The 21,403-nt window shown below is 43.7% G+C and overlaps 1 protein-coding gene across 1 annotated transcript in view; it reads left to right on the top strand.

Annotated features, from left to right (window-relative positions):
- Positions 1 to 2,838: 2,838 nt before the first annotated feature.
- Positions 2,839 to 21,403, top strand: part of DIAPH2 (diaphanous related formin 2) — a gene marked incomplete at its 3' end in the record, with an annotated part of 192,240 nt that continues 173,675 nt past the window's right edge. Inside the window, exon 1 of the mRNA XM_015412100.1 lies at positions 2,839 to 3,082. Within this exon, the coding sequence (XP_015267586.1) occupies positions 2,972 to 3,082 (111 nt within the window). The remainder of the gene's footprint in view (positions 3,083 to 21,403) is intronic.

Here is a 21,403-nt window from a genome sequence, read left to right as displayed (position 1 = left end):
TCTGTCAAGAGCTCTCTCAGCCCCACCTACCTCACGGGGTGTCTGTTGTGGGGAGGGGAAGGGAAAAAAGTTTGTGAGCCGCTCTGAGACACCTTCGGGTAGTGAAGGGCGGGGTATAAATCCAATCTCTTCTTCTCTTCTTCTTCAGCCCTGGCTAGTATTTGCATGGGAGACCACCAAGGAATACCAGGGTTGTGACATGGAGGCAGGCAATGGCAAACCACCTCTGAACGTCTCTTGCCTTGACAACCCTGCAGGGTTGCCACAAGTCAACTGTGACTTAGTGGCACTTTCCACCACCAGAGGAAATAGATTAGAAAGGAATGACAGGAATTAGTGAATACTTGCAATGTTAGTACATATATTTTGAATTATATTCTGATTACTGAAGAACAGTTAGGATTCTATGTAGCTCATACTTCTGGGCACAATGCATATATGCTCCTATAGATCAATGTGGTCCGACTAACTGAACTGAGCTGAAAAAAGCCAGATTCAAGTTCCTACAAGAAGTACATCAAAACAACCAGAAGTCATGTGGTGCTTTAATAGGGTTGCCAGGTGCCTACCTCATGCCAGTGGGGGGATTTGGGAGGGCGTTCCGGGGGTGGGCGGTGACATTGGTGACACATTGATGTAACTTCTGGAAGTGACATAATCACATTAGCAATGTCAGGGTGACACTCTACTTTTTGGGCAAAACTCTATGGTAAAATTGGCTACAAACCATAAAGTTTTGCCCAAACTTTAGAGCATCGCCCCCAACGTTGCCAATGTGATGATGGTGCTTCCTGAAGTGATGTCATCATGTCATTGACATCACATAGGGATGTCTGTTTGGGGGTGGGGTTTCCCCCGCCAGCCAGCTGGCCGGTGGTGGGCAGGAGCCCACAAAAGTGGGGAATCCTCTGCCCCCCCACCTGAAGAAGACTGGCAAGCCTATACTTTAAAGATTAACAGATTTGCAGTGTTGTCCTAAGCAGAGGTACACCTTTCTAAATCTTGTAAGCTAATTAGGGTTAGTGCTGGGTAGTACTTGGATGGGAAACCACCAAGAAAGTCCAGCGTTGCTTGCAGAGGCAAGCAATGGCAAGCCACCTTTGAACATCTCTTATCTTGAAAACCCAATGGGGTCACCATAAGTGAGCTGTGACTTGACGGCACTTTTCACCACTAAAAACACTGAAGTCTATTGGCTTAGGTGGGCCTAATTCTGTTTAGGATGAAATTATTATTGTAGCAAAAACTTCCCTGAATGAAAACCCACTTGACCAGCTGTGTAAAATGTTATCCTAAATTAAAAGGATATATACACACACAGTGCAGTCCTAAGCAAGGTTAACCCTTCTAAACTTTTTGGCTTTAGGGGACGTAGAGAGGTATAACTCTTCTTTGGACTGGACAAATACACACGGGCTGAAATAGCAAATCAAAACTCTGAAAGCAAAGGGGGCAAAAACGTCATGTAATGCAAAAGGAGCAGTCTGTTACAATTATATACAATAGTGCTATCCATGAGGGCATCCAGGGAAGGAAAAAAGCAGGTCAGCCAGTTGTGCATCCTGCCTGGATCCCTCTCAGCTAAGAATTACCTCCCCAAAGAACGTTTACACTAAATATTATTTAAATTATCATGAGCCAATTTGGGAACCAGTTTGGGCTGAAAAGAAAGATTAATATATAATAATTATATAAAGAAAAAACAGTGTGGATTAGTTACTCCTTAGCCCCCTAGAGGTGTTACCTTTTCTCTTTCTCTTGCAGAACCTTTGGTGATGGGTAGTAATTTAACTGGTAGAACTCCCTACTTCCGAGAAAGGCACTGATGAAATGTTTTGCCTATTGAATTTCAGCCTGAAGTTAAAAGCATCAGGAACAGGCTACCAGAAGAGTGTGGGATATACAATTTCAAAATAAATAACACAATTTTAAAATACACAGCCAACTCTAATCAATAGTCTGTACAGCAGAAAGTTGGTGGTACCCCCCAAAATAACCCTTTTACTTATTTTGGGGAATGTGTGCCCCACTTTCTGTTGTCAAATATGCTCTCAAAGTGACTAAAAATGATTTCAGAAGGATAGCAAAATGCTGATTTGCACGCTGAATGGTTCGGTGTCTCACAGAGGAGAGGCAGGTTGACAAGGGCGTGACACTGGACCATTGGATCTGGCTTGGTTCTTGGCTGATAGCTGGCAATTGCCAGACACAGCGCCACGCTTCAAAAAAGCAAAAAAAAAAAAAGAAAAGGAAAAAAAAGCAAAACCCAGATCAGCAGCCCATACCAACAAATAAAAACAGCAAGTTATAATATGCATATTTATTTAAAGCATCTGTACGTCTCCTGTCCACATACACATGTATGCTTTCTGTCCACTTTCAACCACTGGGGAATAATCAACATTAAAGCCCGGAGTCTCCAGAGCCGCACGTGACAGATACTATCCCTTTCCCCTTTGCCTCTTCTTCTTCCTTCCGACCCTTCTCAGTGATCCACGCATCCGGGCTACTGCCTTCCGCCAGGCTTTTCACCCTTCCAAAAAAACCCCATGCAGCTGGCCCTAACTATGGACCCTTTCGGCCACTTCCGGGCTTTTCAATTCAGCTCATTAGAGTAAGGGCAGCATCACGCTATTGCTGCTTCAGCGTGCGAAAGGTCCCCCCTCCCTTTCCTTTCGGCGGCGCACGCGCAGGAGCTCCGCCGTGCCCCCCTTTCCCCATCTCCACCGCGGAAGGAGGAGGAGGAGGGGGGGAGGAAGAGCGCAGAAGGAAGGGCAGGCTCGCGCGCCGACTGTCCCTGTCAGGAGAGGCGGCGACCAAAAAAAAAGGGGGGAGCGGAGAGCCGCCCGGCTGACTCTCCCGGTGTCCCTGCCGCCGGGCGCCCTTCGCGAGGCGGGGCCAGCGTGACCCGCCCGCCCTCCGCCTGAAGCTGCGCGGCGCCTATGGGGGCCTGAGAGGAAGAGGCGGCGGCATGGAGAACCAGGGAGCCGGTGGCGGCGAGGAAGAGCTGGGGAAGATGAATCCCAAGCGGGGCGGCAGCGGGCGCGTCCCCGAGGAGGAGAGCAAGAACAAGCCCAAGCTGGTGAGAGAAGGGCGAAGGGAGGGGGTGGGTGGGTGTTGCCCGTCTGCCGGGGAGCCCGAGAGGGTGGATTTCCCCTGGCGGGTGGTGGGTGAGAGAAGAGCCTGCCTGCCTGCCTCCAGCTGGGTGTCAGAGAGGCCTGTGCCGCGCTGTCCGCTTTTCCGGCTGGCCCCTGCTCGTGTGCAAGCGACACGCGGGCATTGAGCCTGACCCCACACCCACAGTCCTTCGTGCTGCTCAAGACAGGCGGACACCTCTTCCTCCTTTGGCTGTCCCTCTGCCCCGGGGCTTGCACAGATTCTCGCCGCACACTATTGTTAGGGTAGGCTAGCCAGACCAGGGCAACTTTAGGGCGGTTGGCTCGGTTCTGTCACTGCTCTGGAGCCTGTGTTGACAGACTCTCCCAAGCTCTGCAGCCCACATGTGTCGGTTGGGGGTGCTTCAGAAGCCAAAGGATCTCCTTGTGCTTGTCAGTTTCCGTCCCTGGTTGGTGTCTTGGCTGCTAGGCCAGCCAGACATTGAAACTGAGCAGCAGGGGTTCCGTTGTTGTGGCACCCGTAAGGTTTGTGTCGGACTCTTTTGTTGTGGCTTGTCTTTCGTTTATTGTTGGCCCAGCTCCTGTACTCGGAACACATGCACACTCGGCAGCAGTGTGAATTATTACCCCTTTTAATCTGACAAATCTCATTGTGGCTGCCGGTTTCTTTCCCTTGCTCCTGCGTTTTGAACATCAGCCCACAGAGATGAACCAGAAGAGGTGGTGTGTGACTTGCTCATCTTCTTAAGATGCTCCAACTGTCGAATCGTATTGTGGTTGCCAGCTTTGCACTGGCCCTGCTCCTGTGATTTGAACAGGCCTGTGAGCAGGGACTGAAGTTAAGAACAGTCATCTTACAATGCTTGGTTCTTCGGGTGCTTTCGGAATAGGAGGACTTGTGCATTGTACAGAGACTTTTGGCAAAAGTGGCAAAGTTGTTGCGCGCCTTTGTAAAAGGATGACAAATCTTTCCTGTAGGTAAGAGTCTGCTTCGTCACAATAAACAGGTTGGTTTGCTTAAAGGGCCCTGCCAAGCTGCTTCTTACTTATGGCAACCTTGCCCTGCAACAGCCACTTCTCTGGAAATTAAGTTGAGGTCAGCTTTTTAATATCAATTCTCATCCATACCAGGAAAACCTTGAACTGTAAGGTTTCTGCATGGTGGGTTAATGGTAAAGAACCAGGAGTAGGGCCAGTAGAAAAACAAAAGTTTTCAATTATACAAACGTACAGGGTTGCAGGGAGTTACCTTTGGGAGACAGGCTGGACCTTGTCTAGGGAGGGTTGCTACCGGTTTTTCTTTCATGGCAGGGCTCCTGTGCTTTTGACAGGTGCATGCTAAGTAGATACTCAACAGGTGTCTCTTTCTGGAGATGCAAAACCTTTGGAGTGCTTTACATGCTGAGTTCATATGTCTCAGCACGTTTAAAGTAGGGGAGATCCCCCACTGCAAAATATGATGACAACTTTGTCCAAAAGACCCCTTTCCTCCTAGTTTATGGCCTAGATCTTTAACAGCCATATGGTGATAGTTTAGCAGTCGCAGGTTTTGGCCCTCATTGATTGCCAAGAAAAATGTTATCTGTCAGGTTCCAGTTTGAGTTCTACGCATACAGCTGTTAAAGGCACATGAGCCTTGTCTGGGAAACTGTGGCAGCCCTGTTTTCAGTATGGCATAAGGAAAGCCATTACAAGAAGTTTTGTTGTCCAAAGTGGATGAAGATGGTTTTGAGGTGGCATTAAGAGTGAGGAGGAATTATGTGATGTCAGATGGACTGGCTTGGAGGTATTCATTTTATTCAAATATTTCTAAACCACCTTTCTCCTCAAAAAGGTGGTTCAAGGTGGCTCATGTAACTCAATACCCCCCCCCCAAACTTGTATATTTAGTCATAGTGTTGATTAATGCACCATTTCCTGGTTGTAGTGTTTATTGAGGATTAGGTTATTGTGCTTTCTGCTGTATCAGGCAGTGGATACCAATGACCCCTAGAGTCTACTAAGATGAGCAGTGGTTTTCCAGTATCTTTCCTGGGTCTTCGCTTGCTATATGGGAACCAGTGTGGTGGTTAGAGTGTCAGGCTAGGAGCGGGGAGGTGCCAGTTCAAATTCGTGCTCAGTCATAAGGCTCCCTGGGCTGCCTTGAGCCAGTCATACATTTGAATTAATTTTGTAGGGGTTTTGGTGTGGTACAATACCAAGGAGAGGAGCAAAGAACTGTGTTTGTCACTTTGACGTCTTTGGAAGAAGGGGGATACAAACTTGAGTAGGTAGATCTCTTTAACTGTAGACATATGGGACTGAATCTAGAAACCTCTACATATCATGTGTGTACTCTTACCACTGAGGTGTACTGGTTAGAGCAGGGGTGTCAAACATAAGGCCCGAGGAACGGAACCAGCCCATCCAGGGTTCTTATGGGGCTTGCAAGCAACTAGTGCAAAGGAGGGAGCAGGAGACTGTTCAGGAGGAGTGGACGGTGCCACTCCGATAGTGACTTCAACATGGCGGAACAACCTCGTCTGCAGCAGTCAAGCAGCATGGGAGTGTCTACCCAGTGCTGCACTGCTGGCTCTCCAGTCCGCCCATATGGCTTTACCTTTGCACCCCCTCCTCCCAGCCCATGGGGCCTCGCTATGAGAATACAGCAACTTGGAGCTTACCAGCTGCTATCTTTTATACAGTTTATATCTCTTGTACTTAGCATTACGTTTTATGACACACGTGGCTCGGCCTGATAAAATAACATTTATGTCAGAGTTTGACACCTCTGGGTTAAAGTGTCAGACTAGGATCTAGGAGACCCAAGGCTGGATTCCACACTCAGCCATGGAAGCTTGCTGGGTGTCCTGGAGCGAGATGCACACACTCAGTCTAACCTACCTTGTTCTGTACGAGCCTGCCCATACAGTCTGATCATTCTCAGAGGCCCTGCTTCGGTTGCCCCCTCTATCTGAAGCTAGACAGGTGGCTATCCAAGAAAGGGCCTTCTCGATCATGGCACCAAAACGTCAGAACTTCCTCTCCACTGAGATTCACCTGTCTCCCTCTATCAGTGTCTTTTGCCAGCAGGTGGTTTGGCATACACCCAATAATAGTTACTAGACCTCCTTCTAGTGTTGTTTGTTTGTATGTTTTAATCGCGTGAATGTTTTAATTTTTTAAAATGTTCTCAGCCTTGTGAACCTTGATTGGGTGAAAAGGTGGCATTAAAATGTTTTAAAGAAATACCTCACCGTTTGTTGTGAGGATAAGATGGAAGGAAGGAGAATACTATAAGCTACTTTGGATCCCCAGTGGGGAAAAATTGGAGTATAAGGGAGGTCAATAAATAAAGGATGTTATTGAATACCCAAAGGACATGTGGTGATATGTGTGCCTGAAGCTGGCACTACACATGTACATCATATGTACCGTGACACAGTTTGAACTCAACTTAAAGGCTGTTGCATATATTACATTTTCCCTCAGTTTGTTTATTTCTTTGTATAGCACCATCAATATATATGGTACTTTACAGAGAATAAGAAGACATGTCCTTGCCTTGCAGTCTAAAATTTGAAACCAAGAAGACAGCCGTGAGAAGAGAGTGAAATAGAGGTAACACTCTATGCTGGGTATTGCATAAATTCTGATTACCCGTGTGGATACAATTCAGGATCATGTTGTCATGTTTACAGGTGCCTTGCACTAAGGAGTCTAATGCTGAATACCAGATATTATGATTTAAATATTTTTTGAAAGATGCAAGGTGAGAAGTCCTACCATAATGTGCTTCCTGCAGGGAAGGGAATACTGGGTAGGTTTCTCAAAGTCTTGACAGATCTAGCATGCCTAAGCCACTGAAATCAATGAGCTCAGACACAGAGGATACCACTGTCCACTCCAGAGTAAATGTGGGGGTGGCTGAGACGTAAGCTGTAACTGGTCCAAGAGAGGTGAACTAAGAGTGTGGCTTAGGATAGTCTTCCAAGAGTTGACACTCTAGCCAAATGATTTGGGAACACTGTTTGAGGACACAGGGCACCCTAGCAGAGCACGGAAATGGTATAGTGTGTTTAATCACATCTTGTCCCCCCAAATAATTGCATAGGACAACAAGTTGAAAATAGTCCCTTCAAAATCTCAATGGGACGGTATTAAGGGGAAGGAATGATACACAAAGCTTGGCGTCTGTGATCTAAGTCTTTAACTTCATTGTATTCGGAATGCTCCGATTTCCTGGCTGTGGCTCACTGTGAACTGCTGCTTTTTCCAGCAATTGATTGCGGCTAAAAGTAACCACCTGTGGGTCACCATTTACCACCGGAAATCTTATATATATTTTTAAGTATGTAACTTTATTTGAAAGGTGATCTACAGCTGCTTTCCAAGTGTTTACTAAGCAAGTCCTGAAATTGAGTTCAACTGAGTGGCCAGCCATACCAGCTTCATAGTGCTGACCAGGATGATTCATAGTTTCCTTTCCCCTGGATTCTGCAGCACAATGCCACATGCTTGAAAAAAAAGGGCGGTGCTGCATTTTGTTAGCTGCCAGTGCCTCTCTTGCTGATACCCGTTTTGTGGGAGCATGCCCTAGAAATAGAAATGACCATTAGGTTCCCCCTCTTTTCTGGCCTTAAATATCTATGGTTCTTCCAAGATTAGAACCAAGGTACTTTGTGCAAAGCTGCCAAAGTTATGTGCTCTGCCTGTCGTAGATAGCAAATGTGGGCCAAGTACAGTTTGCTGCTCACAAGGAACAATTTTCCCTTGTCACATTACACAGAGGAATACAGCTGTCAGTAGAATATTCATATTACTTCTCTCAAAGCTGAGATACCTCTTCACCAGTCCTTTCACATTCATTTAACATGCTGCTCAGTTAGTAAAACAGACTCTCATCCCATCCATTTCTCTGTTCTGAGTTACTTGTGTAGGCTTGATTGTAAAAACCTGCCTGGGAAGACTGATCGTCACTGTCTTCACCATAGTCTTCCCCATCTCATCATTGTGGTTATTGTCTGTTACTTCGGGTAATGGACAGGAAAGAAGTTTAGAAATAAAACACTGGAAAGGCTGTCATATTTTCTCTACAATTTGGATTTCATCTTAATTAATGATGGCTCTATATTCATTTACTAGATTGTTTCTGTAATAAGGTAGCAGTTGGTTAGCCCAGGCTAGCTGATCTGATCAGATTTCAAAGGCTAAGCAGGGTCATCTCTGGCTAGTGTTTGGATGGGAGACCCCCAAGGAATACCAGGGTCGTGACATGGAGGCAGTCAATGGCAAACCACCTCTGAATGTCTCTTGCCTTGAAAACCATACAGTCTCGCCATAAGTCAGCTGTGACTCGACAGCAAAAAAGAAAGAAAGAAAAGCAATTGGTTATAATAATGGTATTTTAAATGTCAATCGTAGTCCCCCCCGCCCAACAATGTTTTATGTATTTGGAGTTCATTGTACACACAGTTCCTTCATGAAGTGTTTGGTGTCACTCTGCTTTCAGAAGAGTAATTGATGAATATAATGTGTTTCAGGTTGTTTACTGAACAATCTCTTGACCACACTTTGCTCTTGATAACTTTGGCCAGGCTGGAAAAAAAAGGCATACCTTTTCCTCTGTTAAATATGGAGTATTCTAAGTAATTTTATAAATCTCTAGGACAGGAACCTAATTCTAGTTAACCATCTATATAAAGCTAGAATAGTATATCTTTCTCTACTCTTGGGATGCTGAAACTCAGCAAACCAATATGACCTTGCTCAGCTTTTGAAATATGCTATATCTCATATGCTAGAAAATGTGGTAGATGTTATGTTGGAATGCCATCATCCAGGCTACAACTATTGTGTAGTACCCCCTGAGTGGTTGTGGCGGTAGCTACTGGAGTTGGTGATTTCTTATGAAATCTGCCTGGCTTAGTCTTTTTCATCAGTGTTTCATCAGCGTCTCATGACAGAACAGCTATTAAAGTGGCAGTGGTGTGGATCATGGCTAGGAGATCGCTGCTCCATATATTTTTTTTAGTTTAGAATTACAACAATATTAGGTAAATATTTAAAATTTGACATCTCATTGTTAAGCATTTTCAAGATCTAAAGTTCAGATCCAGTTGTAGGTGTTCAAGACATAATGCAAAGGACTGTGTCCCTGAAGAGAATGTTTATATTTATTTTTGGCCTTGTAACTGAAGAAGTTGTCTTGGCAACTGCCTAGCACAGAGTTTACCAAATTAATTCTGTATATTTCAGACCACTTTATAACCATATCTTGACCTAGAAGTGTCACTGCCCTGTGGTAACTTGGAAGCCAGCACCTTCAAGTCTCCTGCTTCTGTATCATTCCACGAAAAAGGAAGTGAATGATCAATTTAGTAAGAATGGTGATAATTTCTTTATTCTAGGTTTTTAAAGAAATGTTGCTAAATAAATAGAACTTGTCAGTGCTTTTAGTGCTTTTAGGTAAGTCTGATGCATGTTAAAGTTTCTAACAGTGCAGCCTTTAGAATTATACCATTCTAAATCCTTTGAAGTCAATGCACTTAGAAGAATGTAAGTCTGTTTAGGATGGCACTGTACCTATATAGTGTACAGTAGTAGGTATCTTGACCTTTATGTCTTTGTGTTATGTTGTATTAACCATATGCAATGAGTTCTTATTTCATGGTTCTCTCAGTATTAGGTGTAGAAATTTAGCTTTTCTGCTTGAATGAAAAAATTGAAAACAAGCACAAGTCAAGAAAAACTTTGGTTATTCATTGTTTTTGTTTTCTGCAATGGCATACTACCATGATCTTAAACCAATTGCATAACTTTTGGGGGTCATGGTAAAAGTGATCATCATCATCACCATTGTGTATTCTAATAGCCAAGTTGGCCATATCTGAGGATACAAATCCAGTGATTGGAGCTGTGAATGAGCAAGAGCTCTCTACAAACCTTAAAAATGTCCCAGGTTAAAGATACAAAACACCAAATGATAAAAGGAGTTCCTGTAGCTTAAGACATGGATTCCTTCAGTGGTCATTGCTAGGCAACCATAGCATTTGAGGCTTGGTTTCTCTCATTAAAAGGCAGGGGGAAGGGGCCGAGCCCTTTCCAGGCCTTTCCAGGGCTGTTTTGGCCTTTGAGGGAGGAGTCATCAGGGCCAGGTATGGGCCTGGCACCAGTCACTGGGTGACTTGATAGCACTTGAATTGCATGACTCACCACAGCCTGGTTCCTTGCTACTGTTCAGCAGCAACCACCTTATGAAAGCCAGTGTGGTGCGGCAATTAGAACTTCAGAGGATGTATGGTTGCCAAGTCAAACCTACCTAAAAGTGTGCACCATGTGCACCGAGGAAGTGACGTCATTGCATCGGGCACGTTGGGGGCGGGGCCACAATCATCCAAGGGAAAACCATAGAGTTTGAATGATAGAGCGGCCCCTGGTAACGTGCCCAATGTGACGTGACGTTGCAGAGTTTGGGGGTGGGGTTCCCCCCAGCAACCCGATCTGGGCTGGCAGGGAATGAGCCTCTTGAGCGGGGGTTTCCTCGCCCCCCGGGGGGACCTGGCAACCCTAAGAGGAGGGTCTGGGAGACCCAGCTTTGAATACCCATCTTGCTTTGGAAGCTCACAGGATGATTTTGGGCCAGTAACATACCTTAAGCCTAACCCACCTCACAGGGTTTTTGTGTGGATTTTCCTCGAGGAGAGTAATGTAAGCTGCTTTATCCCCTCTGTGGAGAAAGGTGGGGTATAAATGAAGTAAATAAATAAACTTAGCTGAAAGTGGGAGGCAGATAAAAGGTAGTTTGGTGAATGGGTGAGAAGGAGAGAAGGAGACAGGAAAAGGGGAAAGGATATGGTGGTTTTCAGGAGGAGAAAAAGAGGAAATAGTGTGGGGAGGGGGATACAGGTGAAAGCGATATGCCCCCCCACAAGTTCTTGAGGGTTCCCTACCATGCAAGTGGGCCTGACCCAGTGGCCAGCACCACATATCTATGTCACAGTTTTCCTGGATAGAGCCTGCGGGGGAGGGGAAGCTGAAGATATAGGGGCAAATAAATGTAGGTTGGCTTTTGGGTTGGAAGGAGAGAATGAAGCAAGAAAAGGGGACAGGTTGTGGGGGCTGTCAGGAAAGGGAAAGTCAAAATGGCTAGCACAGCAGTCCGAGCCAAATACTAAAATGACTGCCACAGGAGAAGGAACCAATTGCAGTACTTCCCTCCCCACTTTGCAGCCATGGGAATAATTTCATTTGAATGAGGGGAGCCAACTAGGGATGTGCACAAAAAACTAGGCATTTTTGAGGTTTGAGTATATTGAACCTGAAAAATATCAATATTTTCTGATGTTCTGGAATCCCAATATCAGTATGGTATTGGTATTCAGGAAATAGTTGGGATTGCCGACATTTTTAGCTCAGCATATAGAGGGACATTAAATGCATTTTTGCAAGCTGCACTGGAAGTGAACTCCAAAGCAGTGAGTTCACCTTTCTAGGTTCACTTGTGGTGTGGCTTGCAAAACACATTTAAAGGGACAGTCCCTTTAAATTCATTTTGCAAGCCACACTGTGGAGAAGGTGTTTAGAATAATTGCCTTCCCTTTAAATACCAGCTGTCTGGTGGCCCTGAAAACCTCAAAAATATTTGGGATTCTTTGGGGCAGCCATTCTCGGATAGCCCCTCTTGGTAATCGGCTGAGACAATACCCAATAAATACTGAGAGTATTTATCAGGTGTTTTTTCAACTCAGTTTATACTGAGTGCGTACCCCTAGAGCCAACAAGAAGCCCTGTCTTACATGGGCTCCACCCCCTATCTGAAAAGCTTGACGTGCACCATGGTGCTCATGGATATCACGTTGGGGAACTCTGATCTAAACGTTAACAGGCTTACAATCTATCTAACCTATATAACATCCTTTCATTTTTTTTGTTAGGAAAAATTGGCATGTTACTGTACTCTGGTGTCAGTCTTCTACGTGCATAAGCCCAACATTGGAAAACAGATGTTTTACCATCAGAGGTAATGCACAGGTAGCCCTTGGCTAGTTCTCCAAGCCATTGAAAATGCTTCAGAGTTTACAGCTATATATAGATGGCAATACTCCCCAAATTATTTAAACCCGTAATATTTTACATCCCTGGTTGAAAGGTCTGGTGGGAGAGAAAACAGCAGCTTCAGCCTGGTCAGAACAAGAATTTGAGAATGTGAAAATTCAGCAGTTGCTGGTAGAAACTGAGGAGGAGTACAGCAGAGGAAGAGCTGTTTGACGGAAGAAGGTGGAGGAACTGAGAGAAAGACGGGCTGGAAAAAGTGGAGCATAAGAGGGTTACCTGAAGGTGAGATCTTCCAGGTGCAGCACCTTGGAATCCTTCTCCAGAATCTTAAGTGAGCAGTTCTGAGAAGGGGGGGAAATTGCTAGCTTTATAAATGTGGCAGTGCTTTTAAGATGCAGGATTAGCCAAATAAGTGCCTGACCAGAAGGAAGACTTCAGATCAGTGCAAGCAAGTCTTTGTGAGTGCTAGCTTGGAGTAGTTGCTAAAGAAAGTGCTCGAACAGCCAATTTCCCTATTGGGAGTAAAAGGTAAAGGTAAAGGTTCCCTTGCTCGAAAGCCAGTCGAATCCGACTTTAGGGTTGCGGTGCTCATCTCCATTTCAAAGCCGAAGAGCCAGTGCTGTCCGAAGACGTTTCCGTGGTCATGTGGCCGGCATGACTAAACCCCAAGGCGCACGGAACGCTGTTACCTTCCCACCGAAGTGGTACCTATTTATCTACTTGCGATTTCTTGCTTTCGAACTGCTAGGTTGGCAGGAGCTGGAACTAGAGATGGGAGCTCACTCCATCATGCGGCACCCGGGTCTTGAACTGCTGAACTACTGACCTTCCACAGCCTGCAGTTCAGCGTCTTAACCACTTGAGCCACCGCAGCTCCCCCTGTTAGGAGAAGAGCTAGCAAAGGGTTTGCCGCTTCTTCTAGTTATGGTAACGCTGAAGAAAACAAGAACGTGTACCTGAATAACATTTACTGATTTAAATATTCATAATTTCCTTTAAAAAGTTTCTTAAAGCACATTTTTACATTTGGGTTGATGTTACCCTTGGTCTCAATATCTGCCTATCCTATGCCAAATATAACTAAAAGTGTGTTACCTTTATCGATAAATGTTGGCAATGGAGACAGTGTAATTCTTCAGAACACACAAGATGCCATTTTCTGCATAGTTGTAGTGTGACTGAGGGGTGGGACAAATAAGAACAAAAATACCTCCCTGTGTCTCTCCTCCCTCCCCATCACCACAGTGCAATAGTTAAGTAGAATCTACCATGCAGAAGCACTGTGAGCCAAAATGGGAGGGAGGGAAAACTGTCTGTCTGTAGAAAGTCCTCTGTCATGGGAAGAATCTTGGAATCCAAGCCTCCCATCCAGTCCCTCCAAACCTGGTCTAACAATGGGCAGGGACAGTATACATGTACATGAATGTGCAACTTTAAAATCTATCTAATAACACATCTACAGATACTTTGTTTAGCCTATGCCTTACTTTGTGTTAGAGCTATTTTAAAAGTTAGCACCATATCTGTTATACTGTTTCTGGTGTTTCTTTATATTAATTCATTTTGCTTCCTTCATATTCTTTTTGTAATTTTCATTAGTAATCTAGTTGTTCTAGTTTGTTCTGAATTGTTTCTTCTTTTGAAATGGTACGTCAGTTTCAAATGTAGAAAAGAGCAAAAGGCCAACGTTTGAATTTAGATTCTAAATAATCCTATTTAAACACAGGAAATGCAGCACTTCATTTTGCAGTACATACCTTAAATACCAGAAAGTTGGATTGTGCGTAGGGGCCTTCTCCAGTGGAAATGTTTAAAGGAGATTTGGCCATGGTCTGTTTGGAAGCTGTGCAAATGACTTGGTTTAGATGTTCTTAAATGCATTTATGTATTGGCATTTTGTCAAGACACTTGGGGTAGTCTGTAATTGAAAACATGGAGAACAGAAATTAACCGCAGAGATTCTCAGATTGTTGGTGATCCTGTAAGATGGTAATTATCTGAACTCCCTGACGTGATTCTTCTTTTTGCAATCTCCCTCAAAAACATATATTTCTATGGTTTACTGCATTTCCCCCCCTGTGGACTTCATGTTGCAGATGGGACAGTTCCACATTGTCCTGTCGAAAAGGGAACCTTCAAAGTTTCCATTAATTGTGTGTTGTGACAAATAGGCGTATTGGATTGGGTGTTACACCAGGTCCTTAATCTTGTTGAGGTTATAGGCAGTTATAAATTTTTTAGAATGGATAGTGGGTGGCCTTAGTTGCCATCTACAGATCTTTGCAGGATCAGGTATTCTGTTTAAGCCAGTACTGGGGACTTCATAAACATATGTACAGTGGGTTTTAATTAGTGTGCATGTGCAGATATTTGTGGCAGGTATTAAGAAGGTTGGTTGTATTTCCCTAACTGAGACTGGGGGAGCGTAAGTCCTCCTCCATTCTTGTAGCTTTCTCCAGCATTTCTCTTACCTCCTTCATGTTCCTGTAGTGACGATCCTTCTCTCCCATTTCTTTCTGCTGATGGTGGGGCTGTTGTTGTAGAGAAGTAACTTCAAGCAGATGTATGCCCCTAACAAAGACAACAGAAGTCTTACCATTTATGCTGTCAAAAGTAGATGAAGTTAACCAGGGGTCATTTCGTAGAAAAAGAGGTGCAGGAGCTCATTAGCATAACTTATTAGCATAACTTATTTCCATATGCCACACCCCCTGACATCACCGGAAGTGTGTCAGAAGGCAACACCCACCACTCAGGCTCCACTGGACTCTTTTGGATTGCTAGCTATTGGGGGGGGGGAACGTGCAGATCTGTCCTCACAGAGGAGGGAGAGCTTGTACTTCAATAAACCTTGGTCTTAAAGGTGCCACTGGACTGTTTTGGATTGTTTGGGGGGGGCGCACAGATCTGCCCTCACAGAGGAGGGAGAGCTTGTACCTGAAGGCAGGCTGGGGGGGGGCTCTGAAACTTACCTGGCTGCTTCTTGCTCCTCATGGCCCAACTGAGGGCTACTGGGAGCAGGGGCGGGGCTTGTTGCATGTGCCCGCCCCCTGGGCTCCTTACTGTTGGAGCTTTGCTCCTGTGTGCTCCTGCAGGAAATGACCCCTGAAGTTAACCCTTTGCTTTAAGAGGGGCTGTGGCTCAGAGTACCTGCTTGGTGTGTAGAAGGTCCAGGATTCCATCCCTCCTGTCTGCAGTTGAAATCCATCTTAGCCAGACCGGAAGCCCGATGTCAAAGTCTTCTGATACTCTTGAGAGCTGCTGTCACAGTAGACACTATTGACCTTGATAGGGTAGTGATCAGATGTGGTATTTATTTAGATATTTACTATCCAGGGACATTTTAGCAGTGCACCTGCTTTTTGTTTGTGCTGCTTTCTGAACTGAGTCATGTAGTCAGATCTCATAAGGGGCTGCTGGGTATGTGGAGTGGTAGATTGGCTTAAATGACTTCTGATTCCTTCCATCTCTGATTCCGTATGGCAAAGTGGGCAATCCCTGTCCAATTTAGTGTCTTAGCAACATATGTTGACACCACTATTCTAGCAACATATTCCATTGCTTTAGATTGTAGAATCTAGAACATTAATGCACATATTCTTTCTGCTTTGCAAGAGTCAGTGGAGGAGGATTTGGCAATGTCAGCTAGCTAACTTTGAATGAATATGGCATGCTAATCACTATGGCAGTTACTGCATGGCAAGTGAGTTTACTGAAACATGCACATATCAGTGTCTGCAACTTTTCCATGTAAGTATTTCACCCATTAACTGAGAACTGGAAGAGACTGCTGTAAGCTTGTGAGTCAGCACTCCATGGAACACAAACTTCTGAACTCGATCTTCAGTACTAGGAAACAGGGAGAAGTTGGCATGAGCAAATCATGCTGTGAACACAGATGGTTGATGCGCAATAATCTCATAACACTGAAGCTAATTATGCTGCTCTAGCCAGATTTGGAAGAAAGACGACAAACAGTTGTAAGATTATAAAGTTCTAGGAATACAAATTCATTATTTGGCCCTATACTTGATGGTCACTATGTGATGCATGACTGCAGACATTGGGCTGCAGATTTATGCTCCGTTCAGATGACTGAACAAGCTCCCTGCCAGGAACAAGCCCTATAAGTCCTTGTGCTTGCAGCCTCTTTCCCCATACACAGATCAGCCGCTTTCTGATTTTGAAATTAGATGAAACAGGCAATTTTCTTCTCTTGCCTATGAGGCCTGTTGGTTGTCTAGTCCAGTTTAGAGGATTCAGTAAACTGTTATTTATTCCAAATTTGGGGGAGGGGGATCAGTTTCTGCACTGGGTATCTGGTAGAGGGGAGTATACCACCCAGATGATTGGCCAAGCTTCTTTTAAACAGAAGAAATAATGGTTTGTTTAATCATCTGAATGCTGTCTAAGGTTGCTAATGTGAAAACTCATTGATGTACTGATGTTGATGCTGCCACACCTTGACTTTAATACAGTCTGTTTTAACTTGTAATGGCCAATGGCCACATACAATAAACTTGACTGACTGACTTTAATACAAGTAGCATTAAACTTAAAAAAAAGGAAAGAAAAGTAAAACTAGCCTCTCTTTAAGGTAAAAATTAACTCAGTGAATTAGGCAAGATGCTAGGTCAAAGTCTGATGTAAAAGCTGCGGAATAATTTTGTTTCAGATGACGTAACAATGTTGATTTTTAATGTGCTGACCTCTAATTTTTTATTCTTTAATGGATTATTTTATTTTTAAAACAGATTTTTCTAATTATGACGTTTGAAACACAATTTGTGGTGGTTACTTATACTTGTTCTCTAATGCTAGAGCCAGTTTGATGTAGTGGTTAGGAGCGCGGACTCGAATCTGAGAAAACCAGGTTTGATTCCCTACTCTCCCACATGCAGCTGCTGGTGTGACCTTGGGTGAATTACAAGTTCTTTCACAGCTGTTCTCCCAGGAGCGGTTCTCAAAAGAGCTCTCTTAGCCCCACCTACCTCACAGGGTGTCTGTTGTGGGGAGGGGAATGGAAAGGAGATTGTAAACTGCTCTGAGACGCCTTAGGGTAGTCTCCTCCTCCTCCTCTTAAAGGAGTTTGTATTTAATTCCTCAGATGTTTATGCTGATATCTGTGAGTTTAAATCCTATAGGTTGGATCTGGCCTCACAGCCATGTGGAGAGAAAATTTTTTCTGGGAAACACATCCTATTTTTGTATTCTGAGTTCATTATTAGAAGTGTTGAAAGTTTTAAACCTAGAAAAAAATAGTATATATTTGTTCTTGAAGCTGGTTATTTTATCTTAGAGATTTTTAAACTGGTCTTCAGCTACGGTCACTGGTGGAGCCTTGGAACATGTATGGTAGCTGCTGCTGTATGCCTCAGAGTCATATTCAAACAAACTAGCAGAGGAAATTGGAAGGTTGGTGGCTGCATCAAAAGGCCCTGTTGCTTGCATTTGAGACATGCTAATATATGTGGCCAATGGTAGATTTCAAAGATGCAGTTCTTTCCCTTTGCTTGGAAAAAGTTCAGTTGAAGTGAACAAGTGTATGTGACACATAAGCTGACTTTAAGATGCTTCATCATTACTTGATGTATGCCAAATGCCCATATATTAATTTCTCATTAAATCCTCTTAATGTCCTCTGGAATTCTATGTGTATGTGAATTTCAGAATAAAACACAATGTACTCCACCAAAATGCCACCTGTGCACATTGAAGGGTACATGGCTGAAAGGCTTATTTTTTTTATACCCTACTTTCTCTGCAATAGGGTCCCAAAGGGATTTACTGCATCATTTCCCCTTCCTCCACTTTGTCCTCTCAATAATAACTCTGTGAGGTAGGTTGGGCTGAGAATGTGTGACACCCAGAAAGTTACCATGGCAGAGTGGGAATTCGAACCTGGTTTTCCAGATTTCAGTCTGACACTTTAATTACTGTGCCACACTGACTTCATATGAAAATGGAGAAGGAGGCCTTCTGTTAACCTTCATTGGGATTTTGGATCCAGTATTTCAGGTCTTTTGGAAGAAGTGGGAAACTACATCCTGAGAAGCAAAGTTTTTTTTTTTTTTTATGGTGTTCTAGCTGCAGTGTAAGCATGTACTGAGTTTTGTGCACAGTGTTTACTGGCTATAACAACCAAATATCCTATAGACTTGTCAAGGTTTGTTCAGATAAGGGAATCATTTATGATCAGATTTGAATTTTCACATATCACTAATTCCTTTAACCACACTTTACACTAATTAGCATATTGGAACAGCATCAACAAATACAAACAGTTTAGGAATATAAATACATTTATGGCTATTGGAATTGGTGTGGGCTGTACGTGTTCCAATTTGATCTGGTAATATGATATTAAGAATCAGTAGTACATGTAATCAACATTGTTGAACGTTTGGAACTTAATATGGAGGTAATATCTAGTTTCCATTTTGCATATTGGTTGCTTAACAGCAGATGAGGAGATGCTCATGTTGCAGCAGAATTTGTGGGCAAACGTTTTCTTGTTTGATGTTTTGCTGAAAGATATGAATGACAACATTTGAATAGTCTCAGAGCCAGAGTGAGGCCCTTATTTACTTTGGTTTAAGTCATTTTAATGCTTGAGAGATGCCAATTGGACAGCAGAATAGATAAAGTCACAATAGATAAAGTCACTTCCCGTACAAGAGTCAAATGACATACAATGGGGAAAAAGGCTTTTTCAATTCTGCTGTCTTACTTTAATGTAAGTCAGAATTCCTTTTACAGAGAAGCAGGCTAAACTTTTTTTTGCTGTTTCCCATATTAAGTAACATTTATCTACTGTCTACAGCCTACTCATTCTCTGCCAACTTGTAATAGCAAAGAGAATTAACTTGTGAGGAAAATGTGTTTTCAGTGTGGCAAGGAGTCTGAAGCAGCACTCCGTATGGATCTTTTCCCAGCTCTTCCTTATACAGCTACTACCAGAAATTATAGCACATTTAGAAAAGAGTATTTGAGGGTATAACCTCTGTCTCTGTGAATTCTATGGGGCTGAATTAGGAACAGAACTTGGAAGGCAAAAAGCCCTCCAACATACAGAACAATGCAACAAGATTTGTATAACTAAACATATAGGCGTAACAGAAAACTTGCAGCAGATAATGTCTTAGAATTCTGTTAAGCAACTGGTTATTTCTTGATACAGCTTCGGAGAGCAACGTTCAACTTTTCTGGTCCTCTGAGTGCCACAGTCTTCTAGTGCAGTCTTCTTGCAGAACTAATGCAAAACATACTGAACATCACTGAAACCAGCCTTCAGTCTACAGGTTGATTAATATCAATATCACATACACACATAAACAGCCCTTCCACAAGGTGATGAGAGCCGAGAACTGAATACAGCTCAGCAGCAAACAGACTCCCTCTGTGCTGCTAACCTCCATTCACAGACTTTACCCCTGCTGTGCTAAACCAATTAGTTCCTGGGGGTGACATGGACACCTGCCAAAGGAAAGTGGCCTGCCATCGCTTCCACATGCAGAGCTGATAAAATGATCCTGTAACTCAGGAAAAAAAAATATAATAGGAAGAGTCCTGCTGGATCAGATCAGTAGTCCATCCGGTGGAGCATCTCGTTTCACATAGGAGCCAACCAGTTGCCCTGGACAACCAGCAAACACGGCATACAGACTAAGGCCTTCTTTGATGCTGCCTTCCAGCTCTGGAATTCAGATGTTTACTACTTCTGTATGTAGAGGCTCACTTTAGTCATTATGTCTGGTAGCCATTGATGGATCTATTCTCCACGAATCTGTCTAATCCCCTCTTAAAGCCGTTTACGCTTGTGCCATTACTGCATCCACTAGCTGTGAATTCTATAATTTACTTGCCCATTGAGTAAAGAAACATTTCTTTTTGTCTGTCCTGCGTCTATTGCATGTTCACCTCATTGGTTAACTATGAGTTCAAGTATTATGGGAGGAAACACTGTATCCACTTTCTCCCCTCCATGCAAATTGTATAAACCTTTCTCATGTTCCCCCTTAGCCATTTTTTTCTAGAATAATAAATCCAAGATACTTTAGCCTTTCTTCATAGGAAATGCATTCCTTGGTCATTTCAGTTGCCAAATATATTGCACTGATAAATTGCAGCAATCTGTTTATAATCATTTTTTTCCTGAAAAGGTAGTCCCCTCAGGTCCAATCTTAGGGTTCATTTACATAATGAAGAAAGATATGGTATAATCTAGGATTAATCTGTTTCAGATTGCAGGTAGTACATTACATGCTAGAATACCTTCCTAACCTCCCCCCCCCCCCCAGAGTTAGTTCATCAGAAGAAAGGATTCTAGCCTAGTTGTCCATCTTAAAATTTTTATATGTGAAGGAGCACTCAAACATACAATACCCTCTTCTGTGTTCTGTGGAGGAAGAGAACAAGGAAGAGGCCATGTGCTTTTCTTTTGAGTTTGCAGGTGCTGTGAGAAGTTTACAGAACTACTTTGTTGCCAGATTGCACTGATTCTGCTGCTATTAATATTTCTTTATTTTGAGATTTGTGTTCTAGTATACGCCTGTGTGTGTGTGTAGGAGGAGGTCTTGGTCATCTAGATGTGCACAAAAGATGCAATTTTAGCATGAGAGGTCGGTAGTTCAGCAGTTCGAGACCCGAGTGCCGTATGACGGAGTGAGCTCCCGTCTCTGGTTCTAGCTCCTGCCAACCTAGCAGTTCGAAAGCAAGAAATTGCAAGTAGATAAATAGGTACCGCTTTGGTGGGAAGGTAACAGTGTTCCATGCGCCTCAGCATTTAGTCATGCCAAGGGGTCTTTTCATAGAAAAAGAGCTGCAGGAGCTCATTAGCATATGGTATGCTAATGAGCTACTAGGCTATTAGCATATGCCACGCCCCCTGACATCACTGGAAATGATGTCAGAAGGAGAAGCAAAGGGGGGGGAGGCATCTTCAAGAGCCTCCCCTTCCCTTCCCCAGCTGGCCTGGGGGGGGGAGCGAAGAGAGAAGGGGTTTAAAGTTTAAACCCCTTCTCACTAGAGTTGGGCCACAGAAGGAGGAAAGAGGGGAGGAAAGAGAGACAGTAGAGAGAAGGAAAAAGGAAGGAAAGTGGGAAAGAAAGAGAAGGAAAGAAGGAAGAAAAGAGGGGATAAAAAGAGGGAAAGAAGGAGGGAAAGAAAGAGAGAGAAGGGAAGAAGGACGGAAAGAGGAAAAGGAGAGAAGGAAAGGAGGAAAAGAGAGGAAAGAAGGAAGAGAAGGGAAA

This window comes from Gekko japonicus, unplaced genomic scaffold (genome assembly GCF_001447785.1).
Source record: "Gekko japonicus isolate JY-2015 unplaced genomic scaffold, Gekko_japonicus_V1.1 scaffold1575, whole genome shotgun sequence".
In the NCBI taxonomy this organism is placed as follows: Eukaryota; Metazoa; Chordata; class Lepidosauria; order Squamata; family Gekkonidae; genus Gekko; species Gekko japonicus.
The sequence above is the reverse complement of the archived record's forward strand: the minus strand, read 5'-3'. Positions and strand labels throughout refer to the sequence as shown.